We start from the raw sequence: 21,585 nt of genomic DNA on the forward strand, positions 1-21,585 counted from the left end.
AAAGTATTTTTTTGGTGCAATCCATTTATGAGTCTTGAGGTCAATGATTAATAATAAAACCAAATTCTGCTGAGTGCATTGGTTTTTTGTTTTTGTTTTTTAACTTGGTTCTTTTTCTTTCCATCTGTTTTGTGGGTTTGGTAGCTATGTTGTAATTTTTTCGTACGTTTTATTCAATTTCAGAAAGCTTTTTTATGAGCAGTAGTTAAAAAGAGGAAGCTTAAGCTCAAGAAGCGCTAATTTAATGCTGCTTTTTTTCTTGCAGCATTAGTGTGTGTGTCCATATTGATTGTTGTACCATTTAGACTTCAATGATTAAGCCTCAGAAATCAAGTATATGGGGTCGTTGTTTGTTTTACTAAAAAAAAAAGTATCTATGAATTTCTGAAAAGTTAGACAGGTGAATCCAGAGCCCAGTAGTTGGATTATTTGAGATGGAGGAAATCTTGCCATGGGGCAGAACAGACGTTGCCTAACAAGAAGGAAGCAGCAGCAGAAGTAAGCAGAGGAACCTGTGTTATGCTAGCCCGAGAAAAGGAAATTCCAGAGTCACTGTCCCCTGTGAAATTTAAGCTTGAAGGTTTGTACGTCTGCAGACTGTTGTCTTCATTGTCACAGCTTAGTCTAAGAGTCTGTCAGGAGAACAAATAGCAGGGGCATCCTTTTAAAATGAGCAGTATCTGCTGAAACAGTAAATGGAGTTTGCTCAGTTCTGGTTTGGACAGTATAGTATTTAACCAGCCTCTCAAAGGAATGCATATCAAACCACGGGATTCTGTGGGTGAAATACAGTGCTTGCAACAGCCTAGGTAATGAAGCAGCTGTATTCTGTAGGAAGGCTCTCTCTTGCTGCCTTTTTCCCTCTTTGAGGCAATGGTGTTTTTTGTTTTTTGTTTAGTTTTGTTTTGTTTTGTTTTCTGGGGGCTTAAGGCTGTATCAAGTAGGCCACATTTTGAACACAGGACTGACTGTGAGACATAAGGTGTTGCATGTTAACCATCCCCCTAAATCATCCATTTCTTTTTAGAAGATAGTTTGTGATAGCTTGTTTAATGTTTGGAGGGGTCCTAAGCCTTTTCCCTCAATGAAGCATGGGCAGTGACAGGCAACTCATAGTAAGTATCTAGTTCCTTGTTGCTGTTGTCTCTTGCAGCTTCTGAGCTATGACGATGATGCTTGGAAGGGTAGTTGTGTTTCACCATGGGCCCTTAGGGGACTGTCAGAGAAGCTAGCAATGGCTTTGCTTTTCCTTCCAAAGAACAGGATTACAAGGGATGTAGGCAGAGAAAGTGCTTGCTGATGTGTCATCATTGTACCTAGCCTCGATCAAAAATCCCAGGAGGCACTCATGGATGCGTATCTTCAAATGGGATTGTACCCAGCCCAAGCCCTCTCAGTTTAGAATGTGTCAGGCCAGAAGTGAAACATCTTGCATTAGATCCAACTTGCTTGATATTTAAGACAAATGGCAAGGTTCATCTGCTCGCTCAGTTCCTTGGGAAATGTCCATCGTATAAGGCAGGTTGCTTTCTGTTGCCTGGGAGGAGCTGCAAGTATGCAGGGAGAGACTCTGTGGGCTGAAAGAGTAAATTGTAGTTGGATTAATAACTAGGACTGGAAAGCTCATGAATATCATCTTTTCTCCTCCCTTAGTGTTTCCAAGATGTCTGCTGCTGGGGGCTTATGGGGAGGTATATTTTAAAAACATGTTTTCAGGTCAAGGGAAGGAAAGAGAGGCTTCTGGAAGAACCATCTGCGATTTATAAACCCAGCCTTGAATGTCAAATGTAAAACTGGGATTTATCATCCACAGTTAAGGGATGCATAATATTGGCATTTTAGTCTAAAGCTTTAATTTGTCTTAAGCCTATTTACCAGGCTTGTAAGAGGATATATTATTTTGACCTTTAGGGTTTTGTTTTGTTTTTCACTAGGAAAGCCCCCTAAATTCAGAAAGTTCCAGCGTGGTCTCTGCTGTGTTTGAACTTAGTATTGCCTTTTATCTTTTTTTTCCTTCCTATCTAAACATAACTGCTGAAATTATGTACCTTTATATCCTCTTGCTATATTGAGCTCTGCTGAGTAAGGACAATTTTAGTACATTATTGACATAGCCTATTAGATTTTTCTCTTCTTTTATTAATCTGATTTGAAACGTTCATATTATTTTGAGTCCTGTTTGGTTTTGGTTTTACTTACTTAAATCATGTTGGCCTACCATTCCCATAAGAGAAGTCTGAAAGCTGACTTTGTCCAGTCACTTACACTGTTTCAAATCCGTCAGTGCTCTTGAGACCTAGCTCTGTCGCAGTGTGATCCAGACGGTCCTCACCAGGCAGGGGAACATATTGATTTAGTATATGTCAATGTGAAGCACACTGCAGGAATCCAGCCTCCTACTGCACATAAACTGTGTTTTTTTTTTTTTTTTCCATGGCTGTGCCTTTAGCCCTGCGTTCTTGTGCCAGCCTTCAGAGCACAGGGCAGCTGTGAGCATCCTCCAGCTCCCTCTCACAACAGTTGTCTCCTGGCTTTTTATGGACTGCATCAGCATTCGCCTGAGCCTAAGACCTGTTTTTTCATGAGTCATTTTTCTCTAGTTTAATTCCTTGTTTCTTTGCTATCTGGATATTAAAAAAAAAGAAAAAAAAAGTGAAATAAAATAAAAAGGCAAGGAAAAGGAAGAAAAAACGCAAGAGCTTGGCGTGGAGAACAGAAAGGTCATGGGAGAAATGGTCATGGTACCATTTCTCAGTACCAAAACTACAAGATAAAGATTCATAGCCATTTCCTATATAGAATCGTAGAATCATTAAGGTTGGAAAAGACCTCCAAGATCATCAAGTCCAACCATGCCCCTGCCATCGACCATGAGTTCTTCAGTCAGTCTTGCTGCTTTTGACAGCCACTTACTATGGGATTCACTCGTGTATCTACTTTTAAAGGAAAAGTTTAAAAAAAAAAAAGAAGAAAGGGAGCAACTACTTATCTGATTATTGACTGACTTTTTCAGATGCTGAAACCGCAGTCTTCTGTTCACTCTGTCTGTGGATGTCTTCATCCTAGTCCAAATTTGCAGTCTTCAAATAGCAAAGAGGAGCCGAGGGAGTTTTGCCTATTGTAGGATTCAGGAGACACGGGCACACTGGCCACCTGCTGTTGAAAGCATTCTTTAACTTCACATGCGTGGGATTCATGCACACCTTGGGCGAGAGCTGCACCACAGACGTCCTTTCAGAACAGTACAGTTACTGTGGGGTCACGGCCGCTGCCCTCTGGTGATGAGCTGTGCATGGTGCTCGGCTCCCCACTGAATGTGGAGATGGTACGGTTATGTGATGGTGTGCTTAGTCAAGAGAGGAACGATTTGCGTAGTTGAGAATGGACGTTCAGGAGGGATACTCCTTGGGGCCAGGTGGTGGTTGCCTCCAAGAACCCAGCCTGGTTTCTGTTCTGGTCTGTATCACAAAAAAGAGATGCTAAGCCTGTACCCAGTAACCAGAGGCTTCACAAAGTGTGCAGCACTCAGCTTCTGTAGTACAGTATTATGTCTACATCATCTTTGCACTAATTCACTGAATCCATTATTTAGCAAAGCTGTTTTTTAGGATGGGAATACTCTTCAAACAGGGAAGCAAAAAAGGGCAAAACAAAACACAAAGCCATGATTATTTAAGGTAGCATACTCTGTGAAGTGTAAAAACGTTCTGAATCTCATTGGTTTCTCTTACATGCTGCTCTACATCTACCTGACCTAAGTTGGTGTGTGTCAACCTCCCTGCAGCTTGCACATAAAATGTTATTATGCTGTCCTGAAGGCAGGATAGTGAGCAGGGGAAACATCCCAACTGGGTCCGTGAAGAGTGATCCAAACCCTTCCTTCCAGACTGCAGCAAACTAGCAATTAGACATCCCTTTTACTTTCTGAAACGAGTTGTGATGTGGTGGTCAGAGGTCATCAAAACCGAGACATTTAAGTGAGGTGAAGACTTCTACAAAGTCACATGTGCTTCTACAAAGGGTCCGGTAATTTCTGTGAGCATTTCTTTGATCTTTTTTAACCTGCTGTCTTAGAATATCACATACCTTTATACATTATTTAACAGCTGGAATGCACATTCCCTTTTATCTGTAAGACACATTGACATACTTGTCTGTTGCACAGCAACATGTTGTAACTTCTTTTCATGACAACTGCTTTTTAAGATTTCTGAGGAGTGCTGGCTGCTGTATTTTCCAGATGAAAGTTGAGATGATGCCCGTATTTATAGACAGTAAATGGAAAAGGGAAGAGGAAACTTTAGACTAATATTCAAAAATCTTGTATGCTGAGTGCACAGAAGGCTTAGTTATGAGTGCCTTTGCAGTTATCAATGTATTATTTATTATTTTGTCATCTGTGTAGATTCAGAAATGCTTGTTTTCTTGCACACCAGGGGATAGATAAGCTCTGTCAACCTACTAGCTCCTTTATACTTCCAATTTGTGTGATCTGTTTGAAGGCTATACCAGTGGAAGTATTGAAGCGAGTGTCAAACACAGGCTTACTCTAAGGAAAATGGTTTGTGGCAGGTTGTGGTCTGGAGCCATTCTGTTTGAGATAATCACAGACTCACAGCATGGCTGAGGCTGGCAGGGCCCTCTGGGCTCACCTGCTCCAAGCCCTGCCCAAGCAGGGACACCCAGAGCAGGCTGCCCAGGCCCAGGCCCAGGCAGCTTTTGGAGATCTCCAGGGAGCGAGACGTTGGGAGACAATGCTTCTGGGGTTACAGAACTGACTCCGTGAGGGACATCCTTGGGAATTCTCATCAGCGTGGAGTTCTTTAAATATGAGAGCATGCAGAGACAGCTGTGCAACATTTTACAAAGATTTTCACCCTTGGATAAGCAGTTTTTATAAATTGATAATTTATCACATTAAATGTTCTTCCTTTCAGCCAAGGAGTATTGCAAAGTGATATTTCCATACGAAGCACAGAATGATGATGAACTCACAATCCGAGAAGGTGATGTCGTCACACTTATCAGTAAGGTAAAAAGAATATTTTTTTTCCTATAAGCAGGGATGCAGTTTTTAAAATTCAATTACCATAAAATTCCTATGTGTGCCTTTAACAGCATCCTTCTTAAAATAATGCTATTTTAGCAATGAAACATTAAACGGATTTCATAAAGTCCTACGGATCTCTCTTCCTCTTGTGCTTTAGAGCCTTACCTCGATAAGATTGTGTGAAGAACAGTAGACATACTCTTGAGTTTATGAATTTATACAATTAATTTTAGTTTGAATGTATTGACAGAGCAAAAATTGATTGACAGAGCTAAATTGATTCCTGTAACAAACATAAAATTCTAGAGAACATAATGGAAGATTCAAGAAAGTAGCAGCTTTGAACATCTCTGTTAGGTGTGCAAATTGTCTTTATCGTAGAAATTGTGAATTAGAACTTCTGGTTTGATGGAGATGATGTGCGTAAATTAGTTGAAAGAACTCCTATTTAAAATGTTGCTGTCCTTAACGCTACCGTAAAGCAGAAAATCTGCACAGATTTTATACAGAAATGAAATTAAATCATTTAAGACCCCAGTGTTCTTTTCTTAAAAATTACTAGAAATTGTTCAAGATTAGAAATGGAAGACTGGTGTCAAGATTTATACTAAATCTCTAAAAATTGTGTGTGGTGTCTAGTCAAATAAATAACTTACAGCAATAAGATGTTGAGCAAACTTTTTTTTTTTTGGTGGAAAACTTGTACAACATTATAGTTTAGCAGAACTTAATTTCCTGCTTTTGCTTAAAGACCACAGTTTGTTTAAACGCTTTTGACTTCTGGACATACAAGTATTTGGGAAAAAGGTAGAAAATGGAAGAGGCTGTGGATTTCATGCGCTTTAATGAAAGCAAAAGCACAAATTCTATAACTGACAAGTTTCATAAGAAATTGTTACTTAACTTAGTAATTAAAAATAACTGGGGGGGGGGGGGGGGGGGGGGAAGAGGGGGAAGGGAAATGTATCTATGGCAGTGTTCATTCTGGTTTAAGCTGTTTACAAATTCAGAGGACATCATCTTTGTCCTGAAGAATATACATGGAAAAATAATCAGACATTGGTAGGAAAATAAATTGTGAATTTAATAAACAGTTTGTCGTGTTAAATATCCTTTAATGGGTACTGAAGCCTAACAATATCAACATCTTTCTTACAAGCTTCACTGCAGTGATCTTAATTTGGATGGAAGGGATAGGCCTTCAAACTGAAAAACTGATACATGTCTACAGCATGGGTGTATATGAACGTATTTCTCATCTGTTTTTTTTTCATGTCTCCATTTTTCCCCTCCAGTATTTATTAGAATTACAAAATCAAAACAAAACACCACAACACCACAGTTGCCAAATGAGTCCAGCCTAGCCGTCCTTCTTAAATTCCACTACTCTACAAAAATTGTCTTCTTTAGTGATGCAGCTACTAGATTTGCTGTGCTCTATCTGAATCTTGCATACCAGGATTCATTCCTTGTGCACGTTGATTTGCTATTTTTAGTTATTGAAAATGTCACTACTTTTGTTTCACGTAAATTAAAGGTAATTAAAATGAGTTAATGCTGTCATAAAGCTGTTGTTTCTGGTGTTTAGTAAAATACTTTTAATTTTACTTTTTGTGGCTTTTACAGTCAATCTAGCGCTTGCCCCCGGTGAATTTTTGTTTAGCCTGTCTTGAAAGTTGTTTGGCTTTGCCTGATTTAAAATGTTCTCGTGTAATTATTTAACAGTGTCCCTGAGCACGGAAATGGCTTTTAAAAAGTTGTTCCCGTCCACTTCATGCTTTATTGACCATGTGGATTTAACTCCCTGAGATGGCTGGTCTCCATGTGGGGATGTGTTCTTCACTATAGCATAGAGATAAAGAGACAACTGCTTTGCTGAGTTTTCAAAGTGAGACAGTATTTGCTTACTTTTTTTTCCATTCTCTTCTTACTGCTTCTGTGCCAACAACAGAAGAGTTTTTTTTTTTTTTTTTTTTTTTGTCTTTTCTAGTACCTGAGCTGGTGATTTGACTGAATTGATCAGTTTTCCCAAATACACAGTCAGAAGTTGGTATGTTTTTTAGTATGTCCCATTGCCTTTCTGCTCTATACTCTGATGGTATCAAGCCACCACAGACTTTTTTTTTCTTCTTCTCCATTTTCTGTGGTGTATCACATGTCCATGAACAATTACATAAAACCATTCCTCTAGAGCAAGGTGCATCTCAGTGCAAAAAGGCTTGGCGTTTCCCTTGGATGCTTTTTTTGCTTCATCCGAACTAATCTGAGGTGCTGAGGAAGCAGTGTTTAACAACTACTCGCTTTGCAGATCCTTTTGTGGTTTGCAGAACTCATTGCAGACAGGCTTGTGGGTATTTTTCATCTATTTTTAATACATAGTTTAAAATACAGAATTTGGAGTCAAGGTCTTTCCCATAGAGTTCTGAAAACCATGGGGTCTCCTCTATGCTCTTACCATGGAAAAGAGCAATTTTATTTTAGTCCAGGTCTTCTCAAGCAGGTGTTTTAACAAAAATGTTGTTGCTTTAGCCAGCAACAACAAAGTCAGCCTCACCCTTCTGCCCAGTAATGGCCTCTGCCAGAGAGCTGCCTCTCACCCAGAATTCCCATCCCTGTGCTTACAGCGTCTTCTTCATAACCAGAGTTAGTGATCCATACTGACTAAGGGGAATTAAATAGAAATGTACTTCTGCACTTCAGCTTGAGCACTTCAGAAACTATTACCATGGTTTCGCATTGCCATCAGATGACAGAGTTTCTTTTAATCTATTTGCGAGAAAGTGATTTGCAGGGGTTGTTTTCTATGCGAGACAGCATTAGACAAAATTTATTCTTCCGAATTACCTAGATGCAAAGAGAGAAGATTGCTACTTTTAACGAAACAGATGGGGGTAGCACTTCCTAAAACCCCAGATGCATTGTCATGTTCTTGAGCTCACTAAAACCAGAACGTAGTAAGACTTCTCAGCATGAGAAATACCTCCTGAGGTTAGTCTGTTTTCACACAGATTGATAGGAATATTGAAGACTCACAATTTTAAATTGTACTGAATTTGTATTTATTCAAAAAAGAAAACGTTTGGTGAGAACGTGTGGAAGTGGCTGAAGTAATAAGAAGTGAGTCACAACAGAATGGGAGAGAAAGCTTATGGGAAGTACACAAAATGCATTGCAAGAACCTTAAATGCAGAAAGATGAGATAGCACGCAGTATGTAGGAAGAGGAAGGTGGATGAGTTAATTGAGCTAAATCGTAAGCTATGAGGAGAGCGTGTGTGTTCATGAGCATGTGAGAATGTGTGTCTGAGGAAGCTGTTACTCTAGTGTTCATCTTAAAAAAATAAATAAATAAATTGTAGAAAGAATTATAGAGGAGTGGTATGAGTAAACGCAAAATTCAAAACCACCATTTTAAGAGTACCTCTGCAGTTGAAAGGGATAAAATTACATCAGATTTCACTCGTTTTTTAAGCTAAATCAGTTATAAAAGTCCCTTTTCAAGACCTCCCAGTATCCACTTAAAATAAAGAAGAAACTGTTACAGGTTTTTGGTTTGTTTGTTTGCTTGCTTGCTTGTTTTTGTCCAGGCCTTTGCAGAATCTATTTCAAGTTCTCGCTCTGTTTTGATGCGTAGTTAGATATTGAATCAAAAGAAGATCAGGTCTTCCATGCAGGCCTTTACGATAGGAGAATTTGAAAATCTGAATTATTTAGTGAAGTAGCCAAAGAATGTTTTGAACAGATTTGCTGAATCACAAGTGATTTCCCTAGTCACTTGAAGAGCGTGCTGGTTGGTTTTATTAAAAAACTTACGGGAGTCAGAAGAGGCTGATCATTTTCCTGGCAACAGGTTGCATATTGTGGGAGATGTAAGGACAAGAACGCCATTGTGGCTGACCAATAGCCAGAAACAATTGCCAATTAAACAACATATTGAGTCATTTTTCAATGAATTGAATAGGCCTAAATCACCAAAAAAATACCCGATGAGATACAAACATATGGTAGTAACAGTTATTTCCTTATAGGTGAAAATTTATGTGGAATTAAGAAGAACAAAAGGAGAAATTAATGACTTCGCATAAATGTATTCTAAAAAATTCTGGAAAGGTTTTTCTCTCTGCCTTCTCAGTGAAGTAAATGCCTTTGTACATGCATAGAAAAAGTTTTATTTATTACATACTGGTAGTGCGGGTGGGCAAATTATAGTCCTTTAATTTCTTCATGCACAATATTTAAAGATAAGAGATGAGAAAATATTGTTCAGAATTCTAGAGGAAGGTAAAAACTTCATCCTGAAGGCAATAAAACAGCAGACTTGGGAGCTTTTCTTTACAGCTAAGGGATCTAAGAAAAATGCACTTTTTGAAGAAAGAGAAAAAACAAACAAAATATAGTAATTTTACAGTTAAGGTGATTGTTGTACAAATTGTGGATACAATACATTCATAAGCTGAAAAGAGGTGAATGGCAAGAGGCCATGAGATAGTTACTGTAGGGTATTCTTTATAATATCAAATATTTGTGTTCTTTAGGTAATTTTTTAGCAGCTTCAAAATGTTCCTGACAGCATTTGGATAAATACGAGAACACAGGTAGTGACTGCACTGTGCAACCAAAAGAGAGTGGCAAACGGGTGTTTCATCATACTCAAATATTGATTTAGGAGATTGTATTTGTAATAAATAGAGTTGCTTTTAAACAACAGAAGATTCACGTGACATTTTCAACTGTCATCTTGGAAGTCTTTTGGGATTTTTCATTCCAGCAATTTTAGGCACAACTACTGTAGGCTACTTTCCAGTCTTAATAGAGACTCCTAATGTAAACACTACAGATTTCTTAGCAGCTCTAATAAATTCTGAAAAAATGTGCAAGATTTGAGTGGCATATAGAAAATGACCTATGTGAGAAATCGATAGCAATAGCTAAATAATTTCAAAGCAAATACATCAAGAGCTCACTGGCAGCTCTGCACTCATTTGAAAGCAGTTTTACTTGCAAGACTGTGAAAGATTTCATTTCACTGCATCAATCTACCTGAGCTCTAGGCAGTAAAGACTGCTTTGTTCCCGGGAATGAAAGTAGTCTGGATAAATAAAATAAAATACTTCAAAAATCATCGTAAAGTTGAAAGCTGACAATAATAGAAGAGTATCCTCACCTGAACTCTTCCCATCGGAGTAGGAGTAGTGGAGGGCAATATCAGTGGCAGTTCAGTTAATTCTGAGTTGCCATGGTGTTGACACTGATAGGTGTCAACACATCAGCTGGATCATCAAAACCGTCTGAAGAATTGATGACGTGAAAGAGAGCAAGAGTGACTTACAGCCTCCCCAAATCTTCGTAACATTTTTCAGATAGTACTTGGAACGTTGGGGTATTGGTATCATGAAAGACACTATAGAGTAATGCCCATCATTAGGGAGAGACTTACACGGCAACTTTTTCTGCTTTAGGTATTTATTGGCAATCCAATTGGTAGTGCTTAATGTTGTGTTCGGGAGAAAAGAGCCATAAATCAGTTTTTGCAAAGATAGTATTTGCATGTGGTGGTGATCATTTGCCTTAATGTGAGATTTGCAAGTTTGGTGGTTCAAAATGCTGTACATTTAATGAGTCAGGTAAAATCAAGTGTTAAGTTAAACAAACAAGTACAGGCAAGCAGAAGGGTATAAGGAAACAATGAAATGTAATTCAGCCCTACCAGCCTCTTTCATAATGTCCTATTTTCACTGTTACAGTGGCTACTCTGGGTTTGTTCCTGTCAGAGCATGAAATCTATTCTTGTGCAGAGAGCCTAGCGTTTTCCAATTCTTTGTGTAGTCTTCAGGTATTTAATTTCACCCCCACTGTATTTATAGTCAGTTTCCCAAGCAGGGACCTTTTGACAAAACAATTCTCCTGGTTTTGTCCCTTACAACATCTTTAAATGCTCATCCTGGTCCAGAAGGTAATTGTCCAGAGCACTTTCTTTAGCTGAGAGATTGCCAAGGATAACTTGACTGGGTAGGGCTGTGAAGGAAAACAGCTGCTCTGACGGATGCAGGAGGCTCCTAAAGGGATGAAATTAGTGAGTGCTATTTACGAGAGTCTTGCCAGTTCATTGAGGCCATGAGCAGGGGAAGGAGCAGGAACCGGCCAGTGTGCTAGAGGAGGGTGATAGCTGATACTTAATTGAGCATTTTACTAGATTATGGTGTCTCTAGGGGGAAACCTGACTGTTCCCTGGGTTTGTGTATTATTTTTTTTCTCATTGCTTTTAATTGCAAACAGCACACACATATTTGACAACCCTTGGTTATAGAAATATATGTACAAATGAGAGGGTTTTTAGTTTTTCTTTCGGTATATCTAAATAAGTAGATAGCAACACTGATTTTTCCATAGTAAGATGAAATTTTCATTATTTTCTACTGGATGGGTTAAAAAAAAAGTGATAAGATTTGAAGTAATTAGAAATAAAGCTGCGTGTCTAAGAAGACAGAAATTTTCAAAGCTGAAAACGTGGTAGCTTCAGGTTGTGTCTTTCAAAAGAGGAGAAGAAGGCAGTCCTATTTCAGGGTAGACACTTGGGTAATTTTATTTTTTCCTTGACTGACAGATGAAAATTTCTATTTCATTTTTAGAAATGAGTTTGCTAATATAGCAATACAAATAAAAAATAAAATAAATCAGGTTACGCAGGGGAAAATGCATGGTGTGATTTAATAAAAGTAATAAAAATGGTTTTCTGTCAAAGCAGCACAGTGGACTTTTGTTGTCACTAAATATTTTGGTCACACAGATGCCCTCAGTTGGAGCTTTAGTACAAGATATTTTGAGGATTTGTAACTTTTGCAACGATCCTGCATACAGAAACCGAAAGGAGTAAGGTGGATGAACATCAAATAACGTCCAGCTTTAAGAAAGCTTTTATGATCTTGTATCTTTAAAGACTAGCATGTAAGCAATAAAGGTGCTTACTCCTTACCTTTAGAAACAGGTGTTTGCCTCAGAGAGAACAACACCTGAAGAGATCTCAGTGCATGCCCTTCCTGTTGTTCCTGAGACAACCATGAATTATTCAACACATTTTCGGTCAGACCTAACAGCCATACCACATCTGCTTTCTGTTCCTTGCCCCTTACACTGTGCTCAGCACCAGTTTCTCCCCCAAGACATCCCTCCCCCTCAGCTGATTAAGGAATCTGCTTGTACCAAAGCTGCTGATTTCCTACAGGAAATTATTTTGCGAAGTGTGCATGGTGAGGGTGCAATCTGACATGATTAATGGTAGGCTGCTGCTGAAAGGGACGGGTCTTCTTCTTCCCTTTGCCCTTGCATCTGGCTGCCTTGGTCACTGGACACGCAGGCACAGATGAGTTGGAATGGGTCATAAGATTTGAATCTAATGCGAATAAGACAGTTGGGAACTTTTGCTGGGTTTCAGGTCGTGGTGCCATGTGGGATGGTAGCTGGGCTAGGTCCTGCACAATGAGGCCCTTTTGACATGCTGCTAACATGTGTGGCAAGTGTTTGGGGTCATTGTGTGGAAGTATGAATGTTTCCTCATGTGAGTTATATAAAATTTGTAGAGATGCTAATGGTCGCTTAAATAAGTTCACTATCTAAAATGATTTGATATACTCAGTGAGTTATAGGGAAAACAGACTGTGAGTAGTTGTTCTCTCATTTTTCTTCTTGCCTGAACCTTGTCCTTGACCAAGATTTTTAAATGCTTAAAATAAATTCTTAACACTTATTCATATCTTGCAGCCTTTCTTCGATGTTGTGTTTAAAAATGGAGCATTAAGTAAGGTCAGTGTAGAGACCTTACTTAAGGGCTGACAATATGTTTAATAAGATACCAGGTGCAGATAACAGTTCACTGGTATCTTTAGAAATATTACTGAAACACTAATTTTTGAGCTGAACATGTAAATCAACTACGAAGCTAGAGATTATTGCTGGGGAGCAACCAGCACTTAAATGTTCTTGTTAGTATATATATATATTTTTTTCTGTAAGTATGCACTGACGTTCTTTCTTCCTATTCTTGTTATCAATGATTGCAGTGCTACAGCAGTGTTTTCAAAGGAAGGGCTTGTATTGTTCCTCAAAAGTACCACATTTGAATTTTGACAAATGGAAGTTCATGCCAAGCTATGTAGGTGAAGTGACAGGATCCCCCATGCCACGTAATGCTTCGAGATTTGCATCGTCTAAAAAGAGTTAGGTTTGTTTGTTAGCATTTTTTAATACAGCCAAGCTAATCTGAAAAGGTGACATATTTTAAGATTAAAAGGGAGAGAAATTTTTTCTGCCCTGTGCTTATGAAAGATATCACTGACATACCAAGGCGTCTGGAAAACTGTGATTATTGCTCACAATGCAGGCGTTAAACTCACTGCTTAGATTCATCCTTTCTTTCATCCTGTGTGTTGGGTTCACATACTGGCTTGATGGTTTTATCTCAAGTCCAACCTTGTCAGAATAAGGAGAATCATTTAAAGGGAAAGTAAATATGCACATACAGTGCCAAGTAATTAATGATGATAATTATGACCCTGGATCTAAGATGTCTTTGGTGTAAGTAGTAATGGCATTAAATTAAAACTTCAAATGATTTGTTCAATGGTTTTCTAATCTTTCTAAATACAAAAATATAATTATATAAATATTTTATCTTGGCTTATCAGAGTATCAGAGGTATGTATTTTGTCTGTTACTAGCATCACCTTTCATGTTTGTGGTAGCTAATTTAGTTCTATTTTGAGTATTGGAGGGCCAGAGTTTTATGACCTGGCTCATATTTATTTCTCCATGATATTCTGCTGACTGAACATTGCAAGTGAAGTGAATCCCCAGAAGATATTGTTTTGTTCAATGAGCGGTGTAATTTTTTCTGTTTGCACAAATATTTCATCAAAGCAATTCAGCTTTGTTACTGATTAAACTATTTACTCACAGAGTTTAAAGTCGAAAGGTTAGATCTAGCCTAAAATGGATTTAACAGCCAAAATATATCTGGTCTGTTGGATGCTCTGCTCTGAGGTCCTGTATATTGCAGGTCATTCTTTATTCTCAGCCAATTTCTCCTTTGCAGAGTCCAACAACTCAGGCCAATTCTTGGACAGAATATGACTCCTAGAGAGGTATCTTCTTGTTGGGCTTTCCAGTAAAAACCACTGTCTGGAAAGACAGTGTAACCACTGCTGAAATAATGTCTAATTTTTGACAGTCTCTCCCATTTCCTTCCATACGATGTTGACACGCTAAATTCTTAGCAGAGCCTTAGAGCTTATGGATACAAATAAATTCTCCTGTTTGAAGCTTTAAAAGATGCAACTGCCCTTACCACATGTACAGGTCCCTGCTGGTTGGGCAGGAGAGCTGGCAGGAGCTGGGAAGGATTTGGATCTTCTGGGGCGCAGGCTGAGGACCTGAGCAGAATAAATTGCTTTGGATTATGGGCCAAACAGAGTCAGACTGGGAGATTTCTTCTCGTCCTTTTCTCCCAGTATTTCATAATCTATGAGTATTTGGGAGAAAGTGCATATAAGGGGGAAATGGGTGCTCTCCAGGACTGCCTCAGAAGATTAATTTATTGTCTGTTGGACTGTCTCTCTCAACTAAATGATCTTGGATTGGGTGGATGTTGAGCGATTCATTCTGCCATATTGCCAAATTTTAAAATGATATTTCTGTTTAGGAGTACTTAGTTACTAACCAGATGCTTTAAATCATAGCCAGGTTCAAAAATATCTAACAAACTGTTGCATGATACTGTAAGGTCTCATTCCTGGTAACAGAGTTTAGTAAATAACAAAGCTTGATCATATTCCCATACAGTCTTAGGTAGCAGCACAAGGTGGGTGTAATGTAAGACTCAGGAGAGATGCTTTCCTTCACTCACAAGTGTTTTACCAAGTTTTATGAGAATTTATAAAGACTAAAATAAATTATTTTCTGACTTTTCAGAATAGAAGTGGATTTTGAGAATGGTATGCCTTCATTTCAGCATTAGAATTGTACAATAAAATGCAAGAAATTTTTAAGAACCATTCCTAAATGTTACTAAACTGCTTTTTTCACTCAGTTTCAACATGATTTTATCGTTTTCCCCTAATGAAAATTGCATTAATGAATGTCTGATGCAATGTGAGGTCAGCTTTTGATTAGCTCATTTCAAAGTTACCAAAATAATGCTGATCTTTGACACTTGTTTTCAATGAAAATTTTCCATCTACTTAAATCTAGGCAGTTGTTCATTAATGGGTTAAAAATAAAAACTAGAAATTTCCCTGCACATAACTGTTTTTGCCCAGTGATGTCAGACACCAGCTTTCAAAATTACAGAGTTCTTTCTGTAGCCTTCTCCCGTGCCTGTGAGAGCTGGGACCTTTTGGTCCCCGGAGGCAGGCAGCAGCACTGTGCCACTGCTGCTCTGCGTGGGCGCAGGGAATGGCAGCCAGCTTGGCTCTTAGATTTGGTTTGCTATGAGGCCTTTAATCCTCAAATTCAGAAGCCTTTGCACATTATATATATATATATATATATGAGTATACAGAGTGTCTTGAAAGGTGCTATAGACACATTTGTTCACCTTAAACTAAAAGGTGTTTTGTTTTTCCTTTAAATTACGAGGTTGGCTATCAATTGTGGGAAATGCTGCTGAAAAGACACTTACAATGAGGGTGGTAATAATGTAATGTGCGGCTGCCAGCATAGCAGAGCTGACACATGAAAGCTCTCAGTACAAGCATAAGAGATATTCATGGCTTTCTGAATAATGGGATTTTATAAGCTCAACATTCTTCTTGATGAGAGCCAACTATACAAGGGCAGAAGGAAAACAGACATTTGACAAATAACAATTGCCAACTGCTGGGATTTTTTTCTTGTTTTTATGCAAGGAACTGTGTATTCTGGTGAGATTTCTGTGAAACTGTGGTATCCTACCATGAGGATTTTGCTTTTTGAAACCCTGCACTGTTGTGTTGCCTCTCACTCAATACTCTGAATAGCCTATAATTTTTAGTTTGTAATTTTAGCTTGCCAATTGTATATTTTAAGCATAGTAACATATAAATCTTAAGTTAAAAAGGTAATTCTTGTAGGCCAATTTTTTAGAAGATGTCTGTAGATGATGACTATACATGCAAGTACATCTATTTGCTTGGGCAGAAGACTTTCTGTTTAAGCACTGCCAGAGTACCCATACCACAGTACATGCTTTGCAGCTACCTTTTCAGAGGAACTGCTGTTCTTGTTCTTGGCACTGCTTTCTGTCCTAGCTAGAATGATGAAATCAAAGGTTTATTTATCAAAAGCTTTTAATCAGAAAAGCTGAAATATCGAGCAGTTATGGATTGATGTTTACAGGATGGCTTCATGTTTTAGTTTTGCACTACAAAGCAGCAGCGTGTTCAGCAGGCCAGCCTGTGTAATGGTCTGCTCCCTCAGAAAAAAAGAGTCCTGTTTACAGATGAAGAGATCAGCCTTTTTCAGATTTATTTCCTTGTGGGTTTACACAGCTGCAGCTATAGGCATGCATAGGGGAGAAAATAAATACGTAGATTGTTACTTTGCTTTGGGACCTTGGGGAACAGGGAAGACCTCATTTGCTTTTACAAACAAAAGCCTTTTCCTCAGCTAGGGGCAGCCCAGAAGATAAGCTGGGGAGGGAAGAGATGAAGTCAGGGATGTGGCGCTCCCTGAAATGTTTGGTAATTCAAAGGTGGTGAGAGACGAGGGAGTTGGTGCCTCCCTGAAGACCTGCTTGCTTTGGAGGAAAAGGCAGGAAACATCTTCGCACCCTCAAATAAATTAAAAAATGTGGCTGGAGCAGTGGATGCCTGCCTGGCAGTAAAATTGTTTCTTCATCTCCCGCAAACCTTTCATGCGCCCCAGTGCACTGCTAAATGTGCTGGTGCTGTACTCTGTGGAGGGGCTGAATAGGTTGTGTAGGCAGCCCCTTGCCCTGGCCCTCATTTTAGTACAGCTGCAGAGGCTGTTCAGCTGTCGGTAGGCTCCCTGCTAGTATTAGGCAGCCGATGATGTTGGAAAGAGCAATCTCCAGGCATTTACAGCCAGCTTCAGCAGAGATCTAGAAGCAAGTCCAGTGGGCTTCTGCGCCCAGGCAAGAGAAAAACTATAATTACAACTGAGCACACAGCCAAGTAGCTACTGCTTTTTATTTAAGTGATTAAGAACGGTCTCGTAGCACACAGTAACTCTCCTTTAAGTGGCTAAAAGTGGAGAAAAGAATAAGTAAAATAAAGCACGGTACTTGGAAGAAAAGATAGTTCTGTGTGCCTGACATTTAAAGTACAGTGCATTATTGACTCCTAGCAAAACAATTTTAAAAATCCGTATTGTGAATTTATATTACAAGCGTGTTCACAAGCAGGAGCGCTGCTTTCTGTTTGCAGGGAAAGGCTTGGTTGCCCTCGTCGTCTTTTCACTGGCTGGAGCTTAGAGCACAGCACTGGGGACTGGAAACCAACCCATCTGTGGCAACTAATTTTGAGAGGGGTGGCTTTATATGAAGTGAAATAACCTTGGTATTTGGAATACCTGAATGTCCTGCCCACTCGGAGCGGTGAGAAGGGGGCCGTGAAGCTGAGAGAGTCTCAGAGAGGGCGATTTCAGTCATGTCTGGGTGGCACTGCGGTCCGTCCGTGTCAGGCTGGAGAACAGGTCTGCCTGAGAGGGGCTTGTGGCCTGCTGGGTGTGAACCTCCCTCTTCTGATTTCGTAGTCTTGCACGTGGTCTCAGCTACTAAATTGAAGATCGAGCGAGCAGGGGACTGGCAGCTCTGTCTCTCCAACCCCTTCTGTCAACTCTTTGAACACCAAGGGGAAATGGCGAGGGTAACTGACTGAGGGAAAGTTTGCATTCTTGTCCTGCAATCGCCTGTACTCTTCGATCAGGCAGATGAACAGGGCCAGCCTCTTGTCAGTCGTGTGGATCTAGATACAGCTGCATCTGTGCAATGAGTGGAGTATTCGTAAGGTTATGCAGTATTACGGAGCCTTCCGCTGTGGCTTTTCGTTCAATCTCCACCAGCTTCTGCTTTTCTACAGTTCAACTGAGACCACCAGGGGAAGAAATAGCACGGGGTTTGTTTTGGTATGATAGCAGCCGTTGTGCTGCCAAACAAACCTGTTGGTGTGGGATACACATACATACCGTATGTGTAAGAGACCAAGCAGTGTCAGGATCCATCCACACAGGAGAGGAAGCAGTGTGACTTTCCTAGGTTATAGTAGCCACTATGAGAGTTGCTACAAGATTGTCACAGTTCCTGAAGGGATACTAAGCCATGATCTTATGCTATTAACCCTACTTAAATATTTCACTGTATTTCACTTATATTCACTAATAGTGTGAAAAAATTGGTACTCCAAATAGCAGACCAAAAGGTCTTTGCTTTCATATTAAAATATCTGTTCACTGCTTTGTCTGATCTCTCTAGTCATGCATCTCCTCTCTCCCATTGCACTTTTAGTCACCACAGACTTAAATTTCAGAGTGGTGCTGTGTTCTTGTCTTATTGTTGGTTTGAGGATTGTATTTTTTTCTTTTCTGTTAGTTTAATATTCCCTTCTGGGAAAAATAAGAATAAAAAAAATCCCTCTTGCAGTTTTCTTCCTAGCTTGCATGCCTTGCTTCTAATTATATGAAGACTATTTTCTTCTCTTATTCTTCATGTCAAGAAAAGGACTGGCGTTTTTCAGTTCATCTGTGTATGCCTTTAAAATTGTTGGCAACATGTTGACAAAAGCCAGTTGTATTCTGCTTTTCTGGTAGTTGCCATTTCTCCTATGTTTACCCTTTTCTCTTACATTTTTTTCTGACTTCCTTAAGAATTCCAGCGCAGTTTGACATTTTATTACCTTACATTTTGTGTAATATTTGTTTCTTATGAAGTTTAAAAATTCCTCCTCAAAAAATCCTCAACACTTCTTTTTCACGACTACGTTTGTCCAATTCTTTACCCTAATATACTTATCACAAGATGAATTTTGCTAATAAATACCAAATCCATTGTATTTAATTTATTAGCACTAATTAGTGATCTAGTGGGTTTGGAATTAGAATGGATTTTGATTCTTCAGTAGAAGAGCTTTTCATCCTTTCATTTTTGCCTCCACTCCCTCCTTTTATTTCATTCTTCAAAGTCATTTGAATTAAATTTGTCAGAGACAATATTTTTGAACTAGAAATGAAGATACAATGAAGATTTGTGTTCCAGTGAGAAAATGCTAAAATTTCCCACTAGATTTTTTGTTTTCCTTATGTCATGCATCTGCCTCAGCCTGAACAATGAAAACAGACCTGTCAGTTTTAATTGCCAGTGGATTTCTGTAAGGTATTTGATTGCGCTGTCACTGCCTTGGACATGAACATAGTCTCCGACTCAAGCTTTGGTAGAAGCCAATTTTTAGTGTAGATAGATGCTGGCCTGACTACTACCTACCTTGTATGAACTCTAGTATCTATCAGATACAATTTTATCTTTAATCTCCTTTTTTTTCCCTTAAACTAAAATGCATTTTTAGTAATTGGAATACATTTTTTTTCCTAGAACTTAGGGGACATTTCAGCATCTGATTTTTATCTATCTATGCTGTTATGAGTCTGGTAGAATAACATGGAGGTAAAGGAGAGATCCACTTTGTTAATAAATTTTGGAATGTGTTACTGGGTTGTAATAGCTTGGTGGCTCTTGTGTAAAATCTAAATTTTGAGTTGACAGCCATTTTGCCAACATTAAACACATGAAGCTGTATTTAAAAAAAGACAGCATGATTAGGACTGCGTGGCTGACAGGGATCTAGAACTGTTGGAGTTGCTTTTGCTCGATGTTGACAGCCAGCCATGTGGTTCTGATCACAGTGCCTTCACTGCGCTTCAGGGCTCTGATGTCATTTGTAAGTGCATGAGGCAGCTTGTTGCAGCTCCAGCTCAGGTGTCCTCATACAGTAGGCTCTTGTGATGAAGATGTACCTGCTGTCAGCATTATATATGGGCATCCAGGGCTTGCTTAATTAAAGAGAAACTGCCTAACGATTTACTGATGTAGGAAAATCATGTGTGGTGATTGGCTGCATTAAGCCCAAGTGACAAGATGGAGAGAAGAAAAAAGCAAACGTGCAGCTGTTCTGGATTAATGAGCATGAAACACAAGCAGTTTTTCATGAAAACAAATAAACTCTAAGAAAAGCATGGAGTACAAAATGCATGTGTGCTACTAAAATGAAGAAACGGGTGTGAGATTTGTGTTTCCTAAGAGGAAAAAAAATCCAATCTAAAAAAAAATTACATGATGTCGTGCATTGTTTAGCCGGGTTATTAGCTGGCTCTAAGCTATACTGTGAGTAGAAGCACAAGCTTTTCATGTCCAGAAGCTTGGGTTATTATTAATATTTTAAAAATCTAAACTGGGTATCGTTTTGGTGATTTCAAGATGGCATGGTAGGGTGCAGAGGGCATCACAAAACATGCCACGTAACAGAGCAGTTGAGTGCCCTACTTGCTGGGCTGCACAAGTGAGAGAGCCAAGTGAGAGGGCTCCTGCACATCAGGAATGAGGGGTGCTGGCTGAGGTAAGGGTAAAAGCCTGCACACAGCCTGCCTGTGCCATGCATGACTGGCTGATTATCTCAGTCCTTCGCGGAGCGCTGTGTTCACTCAGCGGATATTTGAAAACATCAGCAATTCGAGGATCAGATCACTAACAACGGTTTGACAGTCTAACCAAACTAATAAATATCTCCTAAATAACTGTGATGGTCTGGAAAGGGTAAGTGTCCTTGGGGAAGGCCACCCTGCTAAAGAACAGGGAGAATGCAGGAGACAAACAGGGATTAAACACGAGACAAAAACGACCAGAAGGAGAATGAAAGTTCAGTGCCTGCATTTGTAGATCAGGAACGCATTACATCAGAGTAAAATATGGAGTTATGAAGGAAAACAAGTACATACCTTAAACAGATGTGATACAAGAAAACATGGTATTTAGCTTTCTTGTTTAGTCAGCATGTATTGCCAGGTGGTGAAGCGATCTAATTAAGCTAAATAAAAAGCCTTGAAGAGAAGAAAAATTAAAAAATAAAAAACATAAAAGCTGTGCTCTTCTTTAATGCTAGTCTGTTTTCTTTCAAATATCATCAAATGTGTTATGCATTTTATGTGTGATCCTTTTGGGTCCTTTCCAGTGCTAGATATTCTGTGATTATAACTTACAGAAAAATACCAACACGCACAGTCATTGTGAGCGATATTTTAAAGAATTCTCCTGGCATTAAGTACACCTGATTAAGTTAACTTGTGTTGTTCTGATATCCCTGTAGCAGCTGAACCAAATGATACCATGGAAATATAACGATGATAAGATCATCTTGCGTGCATGTATTATCATGCAATCTTTTATTGACTATTCATATTTTGATTTCTGTAGTGGATCCTCTCCCCTATTTAAAATACTGCTTGCTTTCGCTACACAAAGTATTACTGTTTTCTCTTAGCTTTTCCTTCTGTACTTCT

The 21,585-nt window shown here is 39.1% G+C and overlaps 1 protein-coding gene across 11 annotated transcripts in view; it reads left to right on the forward strand.

Moving 5' to 3' along the window:
• The window catches only part of SH3KBP1 (SH3 domain containing kinase binding protein 1), a 224,791-nt gene that overhangs the window by 166,201 nt on the left and 37,005 nt on the right, over window positions 1-21,585 (forward strand). For all 11 annotated transcript variants that reach the window (XM_040532277.1, XM_040532302.1, XM_040532260.1 and 8 more), the window contains one exon: window positions 4,938-5,032. In XM_040532277.1, the coding sequence (XP_040388211.1) occupies window positions 4,938-5,032 (95 nt within the window). The remainder of the gene's footprint in view (window positions 1-4,937; window positions 5,033-21,585) is intronic.

The sequence above is a fragment of the Cygnus olor genome, chromosome 1 (genome assembly GCF_009769625.2).
Source record: "Cygnus olor isolate bCygOlo1 chromosome 1, bCygOlo1.pri.v2, whole genome shotgun sequence".
Taxonomy (NCBI): Eukaryota; Metazoa; Chordata; class Aves; order Anseriformes; family Anatidae; genus Cygnus; species Cygnus olor.